Source organism: Haemaphysalis longicornis, unplaced genomic scaffold (assembly GCF_048455015.1).
Source record: "Haemaphysalis longicornis isolate Haplotype H1 unplaced genomic scaffold, Haemaphysalis longicornis Haplotype H1 scaffold_7, whole genome shotgun sequence".
In the NCBI taxonomy this organism is placed as follows: Eukaryota; Metazoa; Arthropoda; class Arachnida; order Ixodida; family Ixodidae; genus Haemaphysalis; species Haemaphysalis longicornis.
The window spans coordinates 28,030,772-28,048,866 of record NW_027526422.1 but is presented as its reverse complement, the minus strand read 5'-3'; the positions used below and the strand labels follow the sequence as shown (position 1 = coordinate 28,048,866).

The 18,095-nt window shown below is 46.6% G+C and overlaps 1 protein-coding gene across 4 annotated transcripts in view; it reads right to left on the bottom strand.

The window, feature by feature from the left end:
• Positions 1 to 15,299, bottom strand: part of LOC144144949 (histone-lysine N-methyltransferase SETD1-like) — a 32,837-nt gene extending 17,538 nt beyond the window's left edge. For 2 of the 4 annotated variants that reach the window (XM_077676450.1, XM_077676451.1), the window contains exons 1-7: positions 14,343 to 14,569; positions 14,047 to 14,183; positions 13,389 to 13,493; positions 9,535 to 9,805; positions 6,135 to 7,894; positions 3,781 to 3,954; positions 3,347 to 3,413 (exon numbers count right to left, since the gene is read on the bottom strand). In XM_077676450.1, the coding sequence (XP_077532576.1) occupies positions 3,347 to 3,413; positions 3,781 to 3,954; positions 6,135 to 7,894; positions 9,535 to 9,805; positions 13,389 to 13,493; positions 14,047 to 14,183; positions 14,343 to 14,370 (2,542 nt within the window). In that variant the 5' untranslated portion in view covers positions 14,371 to 14,569. The other 2 variants (XM_077676453.1, XM_077676452.1) reach the window with 2 other exon arrangements.
• Between the last annotated feature and the right edge of the window lie 2,796 nt (positions 15,300 to 18,095).

Sequence of the window (18,095 nt, the reverse complement as noted above, 5' to 3'; positions counted from 1 at the left end):
GTGAGCATTCCGAAACACTTCTACAACTCCAAACTAACTACTCACCAGAAAAGACGTAAAACGAAAAAAATTTATATTCGTATCATTAACAGGTGTGAGACAGCGTAATAGGATTTGGGAGCAGTTTTCGGAGCACGGAAATCTCGATTTCGGGGCAGAAGAACCTTGATTTGGAGCAGAAGAATGACATTTATTATGTCACCTTAGGAGCCTAAAAAATCAAATTTTTGGCAACTCGGGGGCAAAAGTGCACTTTTAAATCGGTTCTGCACGTACATAACACTGAAACAGCCTCTCAATAAAGTTTTTTCTACCATAGTATCACAAGGTACGAACTGCACTACCTTTTTAGAAACCATTTTTAAATTCGTAGGCTCTATGCATAGATAGCGTGAAGTGCCGTTGAAAATATCAAATTGAAAAACTAAGCACTCACAAGGCATTTTTATTACCATGCGAATGCCGAAATTATTATTTTTGAATTCCCAGACTCGGCTTTACGTGCAAGAGTTGCGCAAAGCGAGATGACCGTCGTTGCACCCCACCAGCTTTCCCATTTCAATCCTCAAGGTGCACGTTCACTTTGATCGTAATTTGAGTAACATTGGTATGCCTGGCCACCACTCTTTTGGAAATAATTTTCACTTCAAATAGATGAACCATTATTACTAGCCAGTCCCACTATCGGCGAACCGTGCCTGAACATTTTGCGGCGATGTGCCTGCGCTGCCACTTCTGCAGTGTCGATCGTCCCATTCCTGCCACTCGCAAGCTCGCTGTCAAAGGCATCAATAACTAAACGTTTTAAAACACCGCAATGAATCCAAAATTTCCCTTCAAGCATGCACCGCGCCTCACACTCAAGGCCAAAACATGGCGAATCCGCGGGCGCCACGTTGTTTATTATGAATTCCCGTCTTTCGAGTCGAACAACTTCATGCAACAGGTCAAACAACTAAATGTAAATGCAGCCACCCCCATTACCAAAACCACGGTAGAAATCGACATGAACAACGAGCCTCTGCCTGAACCACGAGCAACTGCTTCACCCGGCGGCCATGTTTTCCAATCTTCACCACACCAAGATGGCGGCACCCAGTAATGTCGTTCTGGAGATATGGGGCTCAAAAAATTGCAGTTTTTTTCATCAACTTGCACAAATAGTTGCGCCTCAGTACACAAGTATTTTTTCTACAGGACTTTGCAATAGTTTTCGATGGGTAAACTTAAAAAAAAAAAAAAAAAAAACGCACAGAATATAACATGTGCAACCTGACATTGTGACATTCGAAAAAATTACCTCGGGGACAATTTAATGCGGGTATCTTATTGGATGATCAATCAATTAAAGCTTTACAATCAGCATCACCTTGGGGTGTTGGAAAATTATGCCGTCCGTAAGCATTTTTCTCCACTGAAACTGACGGGAGCGTTAAAACCCTTGACACTATTCTGGAGCAGTTTGGCGCAATTTTAGCAAATTTCAAGCTTTTGGAGCAGCCTGGAGCAGAAAAATAAACTTGTATCAAAACTGTGCAATATGCGCAGCTGTCTCACCTCTGCATTAAGAAAATAATGCATAATTTATTTTAGGATATGCGTACTAGAATTCGAGGAGATAGCAATAAACCAGTTGACTGCTAATCAATTAATTAGTTGAATTAGTTCAAAATATTGGTCTGAGAAATGTTTATTTAGTACAGCAATTATAATGCCGTGGGAGCTGATGACACAACAATGATTTCAGTCAAGTTGCTTATATTGTCCAGTGCTTACTAGAACAACATTTGAGGAGAAGTAAGAAAGAATGGTGGACTAAATGTAAACACATTTTAGTGACAGCGATTTTTCAGAAATGAAATGTGAAAGTGTAATAGCCAGTAAAATACATTGAACATTAATAAATATTTGACCCAACAATGCAGCTACAACAAACAACAGGTGTGGAAGAGAAGTAGAGGCAAGGTTTGCACACTACCACGGGGAATCTTTTGACACTATTACCAGAGCCCTTCAATACTTCTTTGGTAAGACTCCTGCCCAAGTCTCTCTTGGGGATACAAGCTACCACAAAAGGTGCTACCGCAGATCGAAAGGCACCAAGTGGCTACGTCTGTTCCATATGTATGGCCGCACAGCAGAATGTGCACCCACTCTTAACTCCACTTCTTTACCGAAGAGCGTAGCTAATAGTGACGTACTGAATGCTGCTACAAAAGCAAAACTGGCCGCAAAGTTCTTCAATCTGCACGAACATATAATTGCAGCCATAGGTGGGATCTGCATTCTCAGAATGAAATACGTTTGGAGTTAATTCTGGGACAGTTTCTCCTGACTTCTTCAGTGCTTTCCTTGGTTAAAAATATCCGGGGACGTAATGACATGATTTTTCAAGACTTGGCATCGTCTTCAGGAAAGCACAAAATTCCTTGCAATGATTTTTGAATAGTGCAAAATGAATATTACTCTTGCAGGTGCCTCTGGTATTCAGTGGCATAAGAAACACAGTGGATTTTGGGTTTCATGATTAGAGCTGAAACGACAATCGCAGTATTTCTAACAATTATCGTAGGTTTGCATTCCCCAATTACACGTGCGCTTGCTGAGTCTAGAAGCTAATGAATTTCCGTAAAAAATATGATCCTTAACCAACTTGCCAGCTGTCTTTTTTTTACCCTGCGAATTTACCAGTCCCAGCATTTCAACTGGAAATGTTCAAAGTGCCTCCTGCTGTGAAAACCACACAGAGAATCGCTCCAGCTTGAAGCTTAGATACTCTACGTCATCATTCACAAGGTGCTTGGCAAACCAAATTGTGCCAAGGGTATCAACATTTTTTTTCCCCGCTAATGTGAGCAGCACTTTTTCTCGAGGAATAGGGCATCTCTAGCCCCCCGTGCACTTTGCCGTGAAAAGGACAGCAAAATAGCGTCACTTTCTCACAGTCCCTCAGCATCCAGATTGGAAGCCAGTGACATAGAAAGTCGCACGGTATTTTCCAGCACTCGGAAAACACTACTAACATTTCACCAGCTCACAGGAGCAAAAAAGAGCAAGTGCGCCCAGCTATGACTGCGACAAGTGTCCTTCCCAGAGAACTTTCCCGGCTGCCCAAGGGCTGCAGTGGAGTCTTTTTGAACAGTGCATGAAGATATCTTTGCAGCAAAGTTTTATTACCAAAAAGGTACTGAAAGAATCTGCTGTTATGAACCAGGCTCGTGTAAACAGCACAGCTAAATGAAGCGAAAAGTGGAAGCAGCTGAGCTCGAATTCACGGGAGTAGACTGCACTCAAGTAGATTTTTTGGGCGTTCGTAATAAACTAGCATAGATTACAGTGTGCTTACCAGAATCGTCAGGTTTTTTGCTGTCCTCATCATCAAGGGGCGGTGGTGATGGTGGTTTCCGTATTCTCTGTAAAATAAAGGCAAGCTGTTGTAGTTGTTCCCACGCAACAGTCACTAGCTTTTACACATAGGTACCAGCTTTGAATCCAGTGAACAAGACTACCCAAAAGAACATTTGAATACGGTTGTGGGCAGGTATGCGAGATGGCATTACCAGCATTGCCGAGTGTCCACGGCAAACGTACAAACACAAATACCTCCCTTGAGCAGCAAATGTGAGGAACAAAAGAAAGAAAATCCCACATTTTTCAATTCGGCACATGGAGATTTAACGTCCAGCAGGGCTCGTCGAGCAGGAAAAGTGCAGACGTCCTTTTAACAATGCTGCGTGAGAGCACACACACCGCAATCAAGTAAAGAAACACTGAGCTCACCCTGAATGATGGCATCCTTGGCATGGCAGCACGGAGGCCAAATCCAAAGCCTGGGCCAAATCCTTCGCCAATAGAAAAGCCAGATTCTGCCCTTGACCCATCAAATAATGATGATAAAGAGGAAACAGTTGGGTTGCTTGTTGCTTCGTTTTTTGAGACTTCAGATGTCTTTGACTGTTTGAAAACAAAAACACAAAAGTTGGTTTTTGCACTGTGACAAAAAGAAAAAAAGGAAAAAGGAAACTTTCAAATCGCAACAAAACACCATAGTCGCAAGTTTAGGGGAAAGCATTTAAAAGTGCCATCAAGGAAAAAGAGTTAAACACTTTACTAGTTTTTGTCTATGCAAGAATAAACATACCAACCTTGCACAAACATACACGGTTAACTAGGAGGTGCGCCACTAAGTACTGAAGGAAGCAAAAAGCAGACAAAACGAAAAACTCCCCTTCCAAGAAAACAAAAGATGAAATTAAAAAAAAAAATGCAGGTGAAATGCAACACTAACACCATCCAAAGAAAACAAGATGAAATAAAAAACATACTACAAGATAACATGAAGAAAACAACTGAGCAAAAACAAATGTCAAGATTGACTCATCTTTCCATAAAACGCAGATGACCATTTAAAGCCAGGGTCATCGCACCTTACATCACTGAATTGCAAAGTGTGCTAAGCACAGTGTTGCACCGGACCAAAAAAGGATGAAGTGCTTGCAAATCGTGGGCATTTGTACGAACAAGCACACAGACACTGTTGCTATGCAGGCATTGTCATGACTTAAAGGGACACCGAAGTCGAAATACAAGTTCCTCTACACCGATAGATGAGCTCACTGAAAACACAAATATACCACTCTATATCAATTTTTAAAATAAGGTAGAAAATAGCGAAAACGTGATTGCACGACATGCACCAGAAGTGCTTAAACCGTCTGGCGTGCCGCAATGTCTTTCATGGCTGCCACGCTTCTTGAGGAAGTGTGCGAGCTTCGCACGAGCGGTTGGTTCGACGCCGACATTTGCGGGGCCTCAAAAGTACGTGTTTTTCTTCAACAAAGCGTCAATACTGATCACGGGTCCCATGAAAGAACATTTTGCTTAGTGGTCCAAAGCTGCAATGGATGTTGGAGTTCAGGAAAGTACGATTCATTTGACTGAAACTGACCCAACCGCTCAGTATGTGGTAGCGTTGCATTTGGTTGCTTCTATACCACTATACATCACTGCTGCTTTGCTTCCGGTTTATCGTGACACGTTTAATCAGCGTTTTATTAGCCTTTTCTCAGCAATTAAGGCATCTTTCGGCACAGAATCACCGCTAAAATAGCTATGGGAAGGTCAGACTTCCGTTTGAAAATAACTTGCTGGTTCCCTTCAGTGAAAAAAATGAGCTACACTAATGAAGATAGCAGTCAGGAAGTTTAGTCAGAAGGACACCACACTCACGCATTTTGCCAAACAAGACAACGAAAATAACGTGGTGCCTTAGTTCAACTAAAGCTCAGATCATGCCAGAAGTCGTTGAATCTTTGCTCGGTACTCATCTGCCCGAATCAGAATCCATCAAATCAAACCAAGTAAAAACTTACTACACAGACATAAGCTCGAAACAACTTTAGGGCCGACGGTCTCGTAAAAGGCCTTTTTCTACTGTTGAAATGGGACATCTTTTTAGAAAGTAAAATTGGCTGGTAAAATTGGTAAACGTTCCCTGGTAAGAGGATCACTAATTGGTTAAAATTAATATTAACAGGACAGGAGGAGTTCCGCAACCAGGAGGTGGTGTGCAATGAATGTTGTAAAAAGACCTCTGCATGCGTTTCAGTGGAGACAAAGGAGCAAGGCAAAAAGTTGTGTCTGAAGTTCAAAATTTGGTGGTTCTATTTTCTCACAACATTCCTTGCTGGCCCAAGAGGGAAAGAATGGGTGAAGAGTTCATGCAGTGCCGTAAAAAAGCAAGCTCTGCTCTACACTGCAGCAATGAATTGTGTGTGCCATTGAAAAACGTGCAAAATAAATACAACAGTGCATGCCACCGCTCCCTCCCGAGTGTATTAACTGCCCAAATGGCACTTCAGGAGGACTAAATTATAGTTCACCTTTATACGTGACTAAATGCGTACAGCGGCTGGCACTACATAGCAAGCAACTTGGCCTTGATGGCCGAAACAAAGCTTTATTAGAAGAGGATTAAAAGTGCACCTTCCTTTGTGGACAACTATTACATGGCCTCCGAACAAGCCATACGACACAACTGTGGCCACAAACGACAATGCAAGTGTTAGCCCCCAAAGAGTGATAGGTGCAAGGGTGGGAGCATGCAGCAGGCGAGACAGGAACCACAGGGGTACCTTAGATGCGGCCGACACTTGCTCGTCCCACCAAACTTCAAAGCGCTTGAACGCATAGCTTTCCACCATGCGTTTGCAAATGTCTCGCTTTACAATTTCCTTCAGTTCAGCAACCAGGGCATCTAGCACAGCCCGCACAGTTGGCGCATTGGGGTCCACAGTCACCACTGTGCCCGGGGGCATGGGCGGGCTGTTGGGCCGCATAGTCCTCATGTGCGGCGCCACTGCACTGCTGTACCACTTGTACGGCGACGGCGGTAGCCGCGACGCGCCATAGTCTACGCGCCCACTGCCGTACGGCGCCGTCGAGGACGGAGGGTAGTAATGGGGCACGTAGGGGGGTGCCGATGCGGGGCTGAAGGGAGGCAGTGGTGGCGGAGGGTAGAGCGGATTGTAGGCCGGCACAGGTGGTGGGGGCACGGCCGTGGGGGTGGAGGGGCTCCCATAAGGGTAGGCGGAGCTCGACCGTATCGGTGACGGTGGCAGCGGTTGTGGCGGCCGCGGCTGCTGGTGTGGTGATGTTGCTTGCACGCCGGAGCCCATGCCGGGCTTCCAAATGCCCATTTGCGCCATCATCTGCACCTCCTGGCTTGGGTACATGGGGTGCGCGCTGGAATAGGCAGAGGGGTACATTGACGACGTGCCAGGTGGTGGGGGCGTTGTCTGGTATGCCACCGGCGTGGCCACTGCCACTGGGCTAGCAGCTTCAGTGAGGTACGCGCTGGGCGCTGGCGGCTCGGGCAGTGGGGCATTCACCTGAAGTTTCTCTTCTCCGCTACTCAGCGACGACAGTGACATGCGATCATCATCGTCATCCACCTGTTTTATTGCTGCACTAGAGTCATCTTCCGCCAGCGGCTCCGGCAGCTCGTCGTGAACCGGTGTAGAGTTCTGCGTGCTTGTCATGGACTGATTGGTGTCTTCATTCGACTGCAAAGTCGTGTCCCCACGGCGATCGTCCAGTTCGGAGTCTGAGTGCACCCTGAGCCGCGCTTCCCTTGTTACCCTGGCCCAGTGGTGGTACTCCTCGTACGATATGAATGGGGAAGGCGGGGTTGACAGGAGCTCATCCATACCATCGTCATCTTCGTCAGGTGGCGGGGGTGGGAGCTCGTCTCTTTCCGGCAGCGGTGGAAGCGGAGAGGAGTCTGGTGGCAAAGGTGGGAGCTGTGCTCCGTCCACGGCGGGTGCCAAAGACGACACCGGGGACTCCTGCTGTGGAGCTGCACTGGTGTCGCTAAAAGGCGGGCTTCCAAACGGCGGTGCAGCGGCATCCAGGAAGCCACCCCTGCCTTCTGTCTGCTTCAGGAGCAGCTCGATGCGGCTGTCGAGGCTCTCCCGTGCTGGACTCTGCTTGGGTGGCGGAACAGCGTCGGCGTGAGCGTCCCATGGGGAGCCCTGCTGCCAGGACATGCCATCCGCTGTCCATGCTCCGGAATGGTTCGCGTCCCACGAGTGCGAGGGCGGCGCTGCATACTGTGATGACGAGCAGTAGGAGTAGCCACTGTCGTAGCTCAGGGGGGTAGACTGATTAGAACGGTAGGAGGAGCCGGAGCCATAGTCGGAGTGGTTTGTGTAGGCGTAGTCCGACGGTGGAGGAGGAGCGGCCGATGGGGCTCTTGGCGTTGGTGGTGGCGGCGGTGTTGGTGCTGGCAGCATCTGCACGGGAGGTGGAGGAGGATCTGGCACATAAGGCAGAGGTTCAGAGAACTTTGGACGGTCCAAGGACATCTCCTCGTAGAGCCGCTGGCACTCTCGACCTGCGGCAAGAACAAAAACGGATCAACCAAACCTCAAAGTTCAGCTCATTTTTCCTTTACACCTCTGATTGAATGATTGTAGGGTTTAACGCAGAAACGCAACACAGGCGATGAGGCGTGCCATTGTGGAGGGCTCCGGATTAATTTTGACCACATGGGGATCATTGACGTGCGATGAATTCTTGTATACACAGGCGTTTTTGCTTCTCACCTCCATCAGAAAAGCGGCCGCCGTGGCTGGGAATCGAACCCGTGTCCGGCCCCTCTTTGCACTAACCCTACACGTGATTTCCTGCTTCAGTTTCGCTTCACTGGGAAGTAATCCTCAGGAGACTTCAATATCCTTTAGTGCAACAGCAGTGCTACCTCTTCGAAATAGTATCTAGGCTGCTCCAACTATTCGAGGCTTGGTTAGTTGTTTACAGATTGCAATAACGAGCACACGGCTGCAAGTGGAGTGTACAACCAGCATGACCATCTTCTATCATGCACACATCATGTTCATCCTAAGTTCATCGTATTTGAAAGTAAAAACTACAATTTCAGGATTACTGAAACAGTCAGCATTTAATTTTTTGAAATGTGCTGTCCCCTCGCTAAACACTCAATGCCTGAATGTGCAATTTAATTCTGATACAGTCTAATCCACCTATAGCAATTTTGAAGTGCCAAGAAAATTCCATCGTTATCACCGATAATTATTATAAGCAGGCTGCAAAAAAAAAAAAAAAAAAAAAAAAAAAAAAGAGACAAATCAGAGATCCAAACACTTTATTCGCCTGCAAGCAAGGTTGTACTACTACTTATTTGCAGAAAAGATGCCGTAGTCGGTCAGCTTCGTTTGCCTCACGCAAAGCTGGTGTACATCTTTTTCAAGAGCAGCTATGGGTGCTGCACCTAGCTGAGCGAAAGGTCCTTGGCGGAAACGAAGTCCTTGAGGGACTGTATCATGCATTGGGCCTCCTGCTTAGACCCTACCAGAGTAGGCTGCACAACCGCGCTGTCGGAGTCGTCACTGCCACCTTTGTCCGCAGCACGTGTCCTCACAACAAAAACCTCTTCAGTGAGGCACTCAGATATCTGTTTCCAAAACATCATCCCTGACGTCCCTTCCGCACGAAAACGGAGGCAGTTGAAGAAGCGCTCAGCCAAATTCCAAGCAGTGTGCACATGACACAGCAGGCGAATGCGCGAGCGAGCGAGCGGGCGCGGGGGCGATGCCAAAGTGGCAGTGGCGGGAGAGGCATTTGGAAGAAAAACAGTTCTCCTCTCGCTTCCTCATAAGCGGCGCAGTCGACTCGTTTTCTGAGGGGTGGAAAAAATGCGAGGCGCATCACGGCTTCCGGAGCATGCTGACGGCACGGAGAGCTGGCGGTAGCTCGCATTTTCGGTGCACACTGTAACCGGATTCAATCGTTATATCCGATATCGTGGCACTGGAGCATTGTAATAAGCGGTTTATTTTACCATAGAACGCATACAAAAGTGGACGGTGCCATGGTTGTTCATTGTTATATCCGATATACTGTTATTTGTATTGTTATAACTAGGCTTGACTGTACATACTACCTATGAACAACAAGGCCCTCCCACCAAAAGCTGTAACAACCGACTCAATAGCCTTAGATCATTGTACTCACCGAACGGATCGAGGAACACGTTGAGAATGTTGCCCATGACCGAGGAGAGGTGCATCTTGTCGACGCAGTACCGTGCGGCCTTGGTGGTGGAAAAGATGACGCGCGCCAGGCCGAGATGTTTCCGTGTGCGTGCATGGTAGTAGACCGTGGACTCGTCAATCGGCCCAAACTTTTTCAGCAGATCATCCAGAAAGGCCTTGCCAATGTTGTCATTCAAATTGGTCAGCGTCACTTCGAGCGGCGGTGGCACCCCCACATAGTGATCGTCAATCTGGAAAAGTCATGTTAAAATATTAGTCACGCAGTTGCAACTTCAAGCTGCACATTTCTAAAATGGGGAGAATAAAAACACCCATAGATGCAAGCAGGCCATCTTTGGAACTCCCAACTTCGCATTAGGGGCGAAAATGCAAATTTTCCCATTCATTAACGTTTTTCATGCAAAAGAATGACAACTGCATTCTGTAAACGGACCACGAACACAACATGCACCTTAGTTCTGTTCAAAAGAGTGAGCATTTCATATGCATACCTGCCAACCTGGTGACATGGAAATCCGTAATAACCGCAGACTAGGGGAAGTGGGGGGCAGCACACTTTAATTTTAAGTCTGAACGTTCTCACGTTTTCAGAACCATACGTGCAAACCGTCAGTGTTGTAGAGTAATGAGCAGCAACTCCATTGGGCAGGGAAGCAAATTCTTACATGTACGATTTCAAGAACACTTGGTAGTAGTCTCGCCGCTTCGAGCCCGCCGTTGCAATGCGAAAGAACTACCGCGGTCGTACCACGGGTCCTACTGCACAGGACGCGGAAGTCATACAAAGAGCGCCACGAACACAGAAGTCGTAACCAGCCCGTGAACAACACGCTATAAGCAGACTTGCTTTAGATGCAGCGAGTTCTGGATATGGATGCGTAGCCCACCCCGAGAAGAAGACAGAAATCGCTGCTTCGCAGTTGGTGATAACAATACTACGTATTGCTTTCTCGTGGCGGCGCAGGTACCACAGTGTCCTTTAAAGATGGTCCAATTTTTTTCAATAATTCATAAAATTTCAGGCACGATTCGTAAAATCGTAAGACGCGGCAAAATTCGTACATTTTACGGAAAATTCGGAAGAGTTGGCAGGTATGCATGTGACACTAGCACCTTGTTCAACAAAACAATGTGCTGCCATCACTAAAAGCTTCCCATTTGAAAGGGCAAAGTTGAAATGACTAGCTTCCTTTCCATAATGTGATAACAGCCACGGTGGTGTATTCAAGATTCTGGTTACACTGTGAAGCTGCAGCAATGTGCAGACGTCTATTTACATATCAATCAAGTAACTCCAACATTGCAAAGGTTTGCAGGCATTTTTATTGTCTTTATTTTATTGAACAGCAAAAGCAGTCGCAGTGCATGGAGACAGCACCACTGCTCCTGGCGCATTGACAAATTTATAAAGGTAATTAGAGGGATTGTTTTTGTCTCTTTTAATATACCCAATGCCATGTGGTAGTGTTTTCACTCCACTTGTATTTGGATTCAAAATCATCACAGTGCACTATACAATGAAGTTATGAATATCTCCAATAACTCTCAGCATGAGAAAGTCACTATTCACTAGAAAGCTCTACCAGAAAAATTACATTAACAGTTCGTAACGTTTAATGCAGTAGTACTATCCCACAGCAACACAGCTCTCATCCCTTTCAGAGTTGTGACTAAAAACATGACTATGTGAGCCCATTTAAAAAAAAAAAATCTGGACCACAAAAAGGTTATGCCCCAGCCAATTTATTTACGAGGAAATGGTCGGTTACTCATCCTAGGCAGACAATTGACATTTATAGAAACAGTAAACAGCTGTTCCCTCGCCCTGTTTATTATTCACAGTTGCATGTGACACTGCAGCCCGTAATGCTTCTGTTCAACCGGGACCACTTGCAAAACTGAACACCTCCACTATTAGAAGTTCTCTGAAGGCACATACATCATCCAGACCGTACAAATAAACCAAGCGTTCAAGTTTTGTTCCTTTCCACTCAGACAAATTGCTGGAGTTCTATTCAGTGCGCGCTAAAATGATCAGCCTCTTTTAGTAGTGGACACAAATAGAAGTATCGTTTCTAAAGAAAGCGGGCTTGACGGGGGGGGGTTTAGTCAGTCTCAACAACTCTCAGCACTTAGCAAACCACAAGCCGCTCCCATTCTATTATGCACTCTTGCGGGCCAGCTGCAGCGAGAGCGGGCTTTACATGCATTCGCCTTTGTGCGAAGAGAAACGCGAATGCATCTTCTCAATGAGTTCAGTCTGCTGTATAGTATGACCTACGAAATGCAGCTGGAAAAATCTTGTCGCCGACTCAAAGAATACACGGTATATGGTTGTACCCAAGCATCACAAATGTGACTGTCACAATGTACATAAATGCATCTAAGGTACAGTGAACGGTACTCTAAAAAAATTTGCACCCAGGACAGATATCTGTCCCGAGTCAAAGAATGTCCTCGCATCTCTTTCAAACTGGGGCCTAATGGGATGAAGCTGCACTTGGGCTACGAAGTGTGCTGTAGTGGGGACTATGGGTTAATTTGAACCTGGTTTTCTTCAACATGGGCTAAAATTTCATAGAATTGGGTGCTTCTTTTTTTTTTTTTTACCTTTGTTTACTTTTGTTGACCTGCAGAGCTGGTGTTTCATGAGCACAACACTGTCCAAAACTCGCAGAAGCTGCAATATCGGTATGACAGGCAGTACTGACAGACAATTGTGCATCCCTTTCAAGTGCACACCAAGCTTTGCGAAGAAATGCAACAGTTAGCTTCTCTGCCTGATAGCAACACCAGACGACTGCATAAAAATAATGGCTGCCCGCAGAAACTGAGCAGCAGCATCTTTGCAACTACTAGAGGCAGAGCTAATCTAGTCATCGCATAAGGGTGCCGGATGAGCTGACATGTCAAGCAATCCATATCTTTAGAAGGTCATGTTTGACTGCCTGCACACATTCAAGGAGTTTAGGTACTTAGTTGTGGCCAAAACATCAATCTTTAAAATTTGCCACTAGCGAATATTTTTTTTTACGACATTGGGAGCTTCGAATCCGATATCAGGCATTCCGAACATTTAACACCACCTACATTGCTCATCGGGTTGGTGTCACCAAAAAGACTCATCCTGGGGAAGGTATTTATATCACTAGACGGACTGTGAACTAGTGTACCGATCAAACGCACTGCTTGTTTTTTTGTCGTCAACACGCGCACTCCAACAGTCTTTCCAGGCAGCCTCAACAATGCTCAACTCTCCTCTTTGCGGTGAAAACCACAAAATGTTGAGGCTTGCCTTGCTGGTTTTGTTTTCTGTTTAGCGTGCGCACTACACAACTATCCTATGGCGATACTACTATTGTCAACTTAGTGTCAGTGAATTTTAACCAAATGTCGGTTTCTGCCCAAGGACAGGTTCCTCAGCCAACACAGTCAACAAAAGTAAAAAAAATGGCACCTAATATATGCATCGGTAGTTGTTGTAGAGCAACCCGATTGCTTTACAAACCATTTCTACGCAGTCTCTCCAGTTGTCAGAAACCACAGTACTCTCAATCAAGTTTTGAGTATAGCAGAGATCTGACCCAACAGTATAGTACAAAACTGTGTAGTACTGAGTAGTTTTGACTGGGCCAGCCAAAACTAGGTAAATAAAACAGTTATAATTCACTACGGTTATTATTCTGTATGCATGCTTATATCAAGAACGGAAGCCGATCGCCCAAGAAAACCGGGGCGCCGTTCTTGTAAGCACCTTCTCTGACGGCTCCAACTACGCCAGTGATCGTAGTAAAAACGTCGCCAAAAACGAACCTTGAACTTTGGAATCGGCAGGTCTGCAACCTCCGTTCTTGCCCAGAGCAACGACAGGCGGGATCTTGGATCTCGAACTTGCACTGGCGGATACAGGTTTTCTTGCTGCAAAAAAGGAAACGGTCGCACGCTGTAGCAGCTACTGAAACATCCTAACTGCAGGGACGTCTGCGGCTTTTTCAACCCGCGGGAGCAGTAAGTGAACAACTGCCTACGATGCAACTAACTGTTGGAATAAAAAAAAAACGGCCTTAGACATTCACAATTCTAAAATCTTCTTTCTGCGGAAATTGAAAAATGTTTAGGCTTGTTGTCAGACGTTTGGTTGGTGCACTGACGGCAGTTTCAGCAACGCGAGCGAGCACCACAGGCGCGATATGCACGGCGCACCTGGAGTCGGTCGCGGTTTTCCGTGCGATCAACAATGTAAACGAAGTGATTCGTACAAAAACTCCGACTCTGACATCACTGCGCACAAATGAGAACGCAATCGCCGCAAAAAAACATTGGCTTTAGTAGTTAGACACCGCGTAAACACAGCCACGAGTCAAACGTGAGCTCAGATGGAGTCGCTGCGCCAGAGTTTCATGGATTATTTGGCAGCGCGATCGAAGCTATCGTGGACTAAAAGGGATTCTTTCTGCGGGTAGTACCGTACCCCAGGCACGACTCCATCGTATCTGTAAACTTTCACGGTGCCTTTCTTGATTGCTGGGTCCACCAGAAGCTTGTAGTTCCTTTTCTTCTTTTCCCCATGGCCGACGTCCTGATGAACGGGTCGAACGCCATTCATTGCTGAAAAAATACATTTCCAGAGTTTAAACGTACTGTAACAAGCAACAAAAATCACTCGGGAAACAGAATGATCTAACACTGCTGTAGATGTTTTCCATAAACCACGATTAAATAAGCGAATGGCATAGTGCGCTTATGAGACTGCTGCAAATACTCCACCTGAAAGCTTGTCTAGCTCCGCATTCATACGGATCAGGACGGCCTGGTCTCATAAATTAACGATCCCCGACATCTTGGCTAAAACGTAACCTCGCCATAACAACCAAGATTGGCAGCTTAATGCACAATAGTGTCCAAAAACTGTCCTGCAACTGGCCCACATTACACATTAGTTCGCCTCTCCATCGCAGTGGCGTTACCAAACCGAGGACTGACACGGAAAGTGGTCCCGCGTACGCAGCAGCAGTTTCGTAACTGACCAACGGAGTTATTATACGAATGCGCGATATGTGTAGTGAGCATCACATTTATTCCTGTTTATTTATTTGCAATAGCGTTCATTCCGTGTCCGGAATGCAACTGCGTTAGTAAATAACTTACGTTTTAAAGTGCGGCACTGCTACTTGAGCCACTTGTGTCTGGACGCTGAACAAAGGAAATCGGCCCAGCGGTGAAGGGGAAATTGCAATCTACACTCGATATGTGAAAGACGAGGCATATTTCAAGCTCCTGAATCACAAATTGCCGATGTTATTTACAAAGGGCGAGGGATAATTTCTTCCTAAGCGATTGCAACTTGCCGCCCCGCTCGCCGCTGTAGTGGCCGATTTGGTTGCACGGGCTGTTCTGTTGTCCCACCCGACAAGCTAAACGCCTTGTAGCACGTGGCACAAAACCCTTCGGACGACGTCTGAAGTAAATGAAGCACGTTACAGCTTTTCTCATGCCGTAGAAACGTTGCATGGCGTAAAACAATACCTCTCTACCATTGTCGAATTTCTTCCGCGGGAAACTAACTAATGCAGCGGGCGCACAACACATGAACGATATTGTACAAACGTAACCTCGGCTGCACCAGACAACGAGAACAGAAATCGATGCGTTCATTTCAAGCAGGATAGTTTCACGGTGGCAGGTTTTAGAACTCTACCCACTCTACCGACCCTACAGCAGTCTTTTGTGTTTCTCCGCAAGGGAGCACTGCTGTCGAGGATAATTTGTCAGCGAGTCATGTGGTCATGTCGGGTGCTCATGGATTCGTCATTCGCAGTGCTTTTGACTGTGGTTCAACGCTTACGTTGTTTGCATCACGTACCGTACGGCTGCACGTTTTCTTTATCACTAAAAAAGGACAGCAACATATTTGTTACCTGCCATCACGGCCGGTGCCTCAGCATGGCCTTCTCTTGCTGGGCGTTCAGTTAATCACTGTTAAGAACTGGCTATACCGTTCGTTTCATTGAAGCTTTCGAAATGTGGGTTTGACTAAAAGTACTCGCTACTTAGCCGTAAAGCTATGTAAATAGCCAAGCTGACTCGGTCACCAGTAACTGCGGCCAACATTGCTTTTTGTGCTACTTCCAAGGAGTGCGTAAATGCTGAAAGCAAATTCAACTCATCTGGGTTGAATGAAGAATTGAAAACAGACGTACAAGCAGTGGAAATGTTGTTGGCATTGGCTGAAAGATTTGACGTTCATTCTTGCTCCAACCAAGGATCGAGGGCTTGCGACGTTACAAGTTTAGCTACCCTCACAATAAATGTTATCTATTTCACTTTCTCGCCCTAGTCTGGCTTCTGAAATCACGGCTAGCGACGAATAGCTGCGATCGTCAGTTTCACGTTGTGCACGTTGACCACGACAGCGAGCTCGTAATGAAAAAAGAATATGTTAGCGCCGTGTGAGCGGAAAGTTATTGGAAATCATGCAAAAGCAACACATTTTACGCATGGAACTACACGCCAGCGACAGACAGCACGCGGCAGCAGCTGTTGTATTCGTACACTGCACTGAAACAACAAAAACCGTCAACAAGAGAGCCGAAACTAGAGTGTACCGAAACTGCCGAAACCTTGATGGCGAAAATTCACGAATTTCTACGAAACTACGCCTTTTCATTGTAGTTTATTGCGAGTTTTTGCTCATTATGTTTGTCTGCATGCTGAAAAACAAACTTTCCTCCAAATATACTATTTTTCACATTACATTTTAGAAAGTAGAACAAGTTAACACAAATTCAACTGCGCTGCGGCGCCTCAGATCCGGGAGGCCATCATCCGGGCTGCGTTCGTATTTCAAATCGGTAAGCGCACACTTTCGTCGCTTCTGTGTTCAGAAGCTTGTGCAAACACTTCAACCTTAACGTTCTCTATGGCGCCGACAAACCGTAACCTACAGCCTGCTACTCGCGGACGTCCAAGGCGTCAAACTTTTGACAGGCGTGAGTACACACGCCGTCGTCGGGCCGCCGATACGCGCTGGCGAGCCGAGATGGCGAAGTACTTCCACGCACTGCGCAACCTTGTGCCACCTTCGCCGTCGTGGCGACCAGACCGACGCTGCGTTTCTAAAAGCGAAATCCTGGACGCAGCAGCAGGGCACGTACACTATCTCGAGGGTGTCGTGTCTAAGCTCCTGGAAAAAAAGCGCCGTCGGAACAAGCGGGGCCCACGGGACTTGAAAGGTGTGCGAGACGGCTTCCTCAACGGCCGCCCGGCGTGTGTCAAGCTTCCCAAGGCTTCACAACGTGACCGCAAGTTTAGCGTGGCGGAAGAGCTAGTGCCGTCTTCGGAGGACGCAGCGGTATTCACTGCCTTGCGCGAGACCCCTGCGTCCAGCCGTGCCGACACATTCAGCGCATCGTCGAGTCCGTCTGCATGTGACGTTTGGCTCAACAGTGGCATAGACGAAGTTACCTGCATGTTGTCCCCGACGATGAAAGGCCTGATGGAAAGCTTCTGTGAAAATGCTTCCGACTCCGCGCAAGGGCCCCGTTACGGGGAAGTCGTACGAAACGAGAGAGCAGTTGCAGAGGCGGCTCTGTCCCCGAGCGGCGGTCAGCCAGAAGATCTCAACCTGTCGGGTCATAGCAGAACCTACGCCGAACTGAACCGCGCTGAAGTCCCTGTTCTTCTTTCAGCCGTCGTGCCCAGTACTAGCCCCAGTAACCAAAACCAGTCCCCTCATTCTCTACGCGAGCCTTGGATTCTGGACTCCAAGGCGTGGTTTTCGGACGACTTTTATTAGACAACACGCGTGAGCGATTTTGCGCTCCCAAAATGGCGCGAAAGTTGGAAGTTTACGCGCGTCCAACATGGAATGCCAGTTGTGTTTCTGTGGCGAAAGTGTTGGTTACACCGCTAGCCAGCAGCGGTTATGACTCAGCTACCTGATTTATGGAGTAAAGTGGGACTACTGAGAATGTTTAGGCAGCACAAGTGACCAGTCTAATGCAACTCAGGTGCTGCGAAGGATGGACAGATGCCATCCTTCATGCCCAAGTTCAGGGCGGCGGACGCCTGTTATTAGAGCTTTGTTTAAATGGTGACAACATTACTGCCTGATAGGGCAGTTGTGATATGACTGCTACTTTAACGAGTGAATTGTTCGTTTTAGGCTTTTTGGGCAACATAAGGGGCCAATCTATGCATCTGGAGGCTCAAGACGGGCATTTGCTGCGAGTTTTATTTCTGTGATGAATTACACTGCTAGCTAAGGCAGTTGTAATAGGACTGCTACTTTGAACAAGTGAGGTCTTTAGGATGTTTGGACAACTTACACGACCAATGTGACGTAACTCGTATGCTGCAAAAGGTCGACGTCTATGCTTGTCCAAGTTCAAAACATGCAATATCTGTTAGAGCTTTTTTTCTGTGATGACAACACTGGCTACACTAGTAGCTAGGGCAGTAGTGATACGACTGCTACTTGAATTACAAAGTGCAGTGTTTTTCTTTTGGATGTTTGGACAA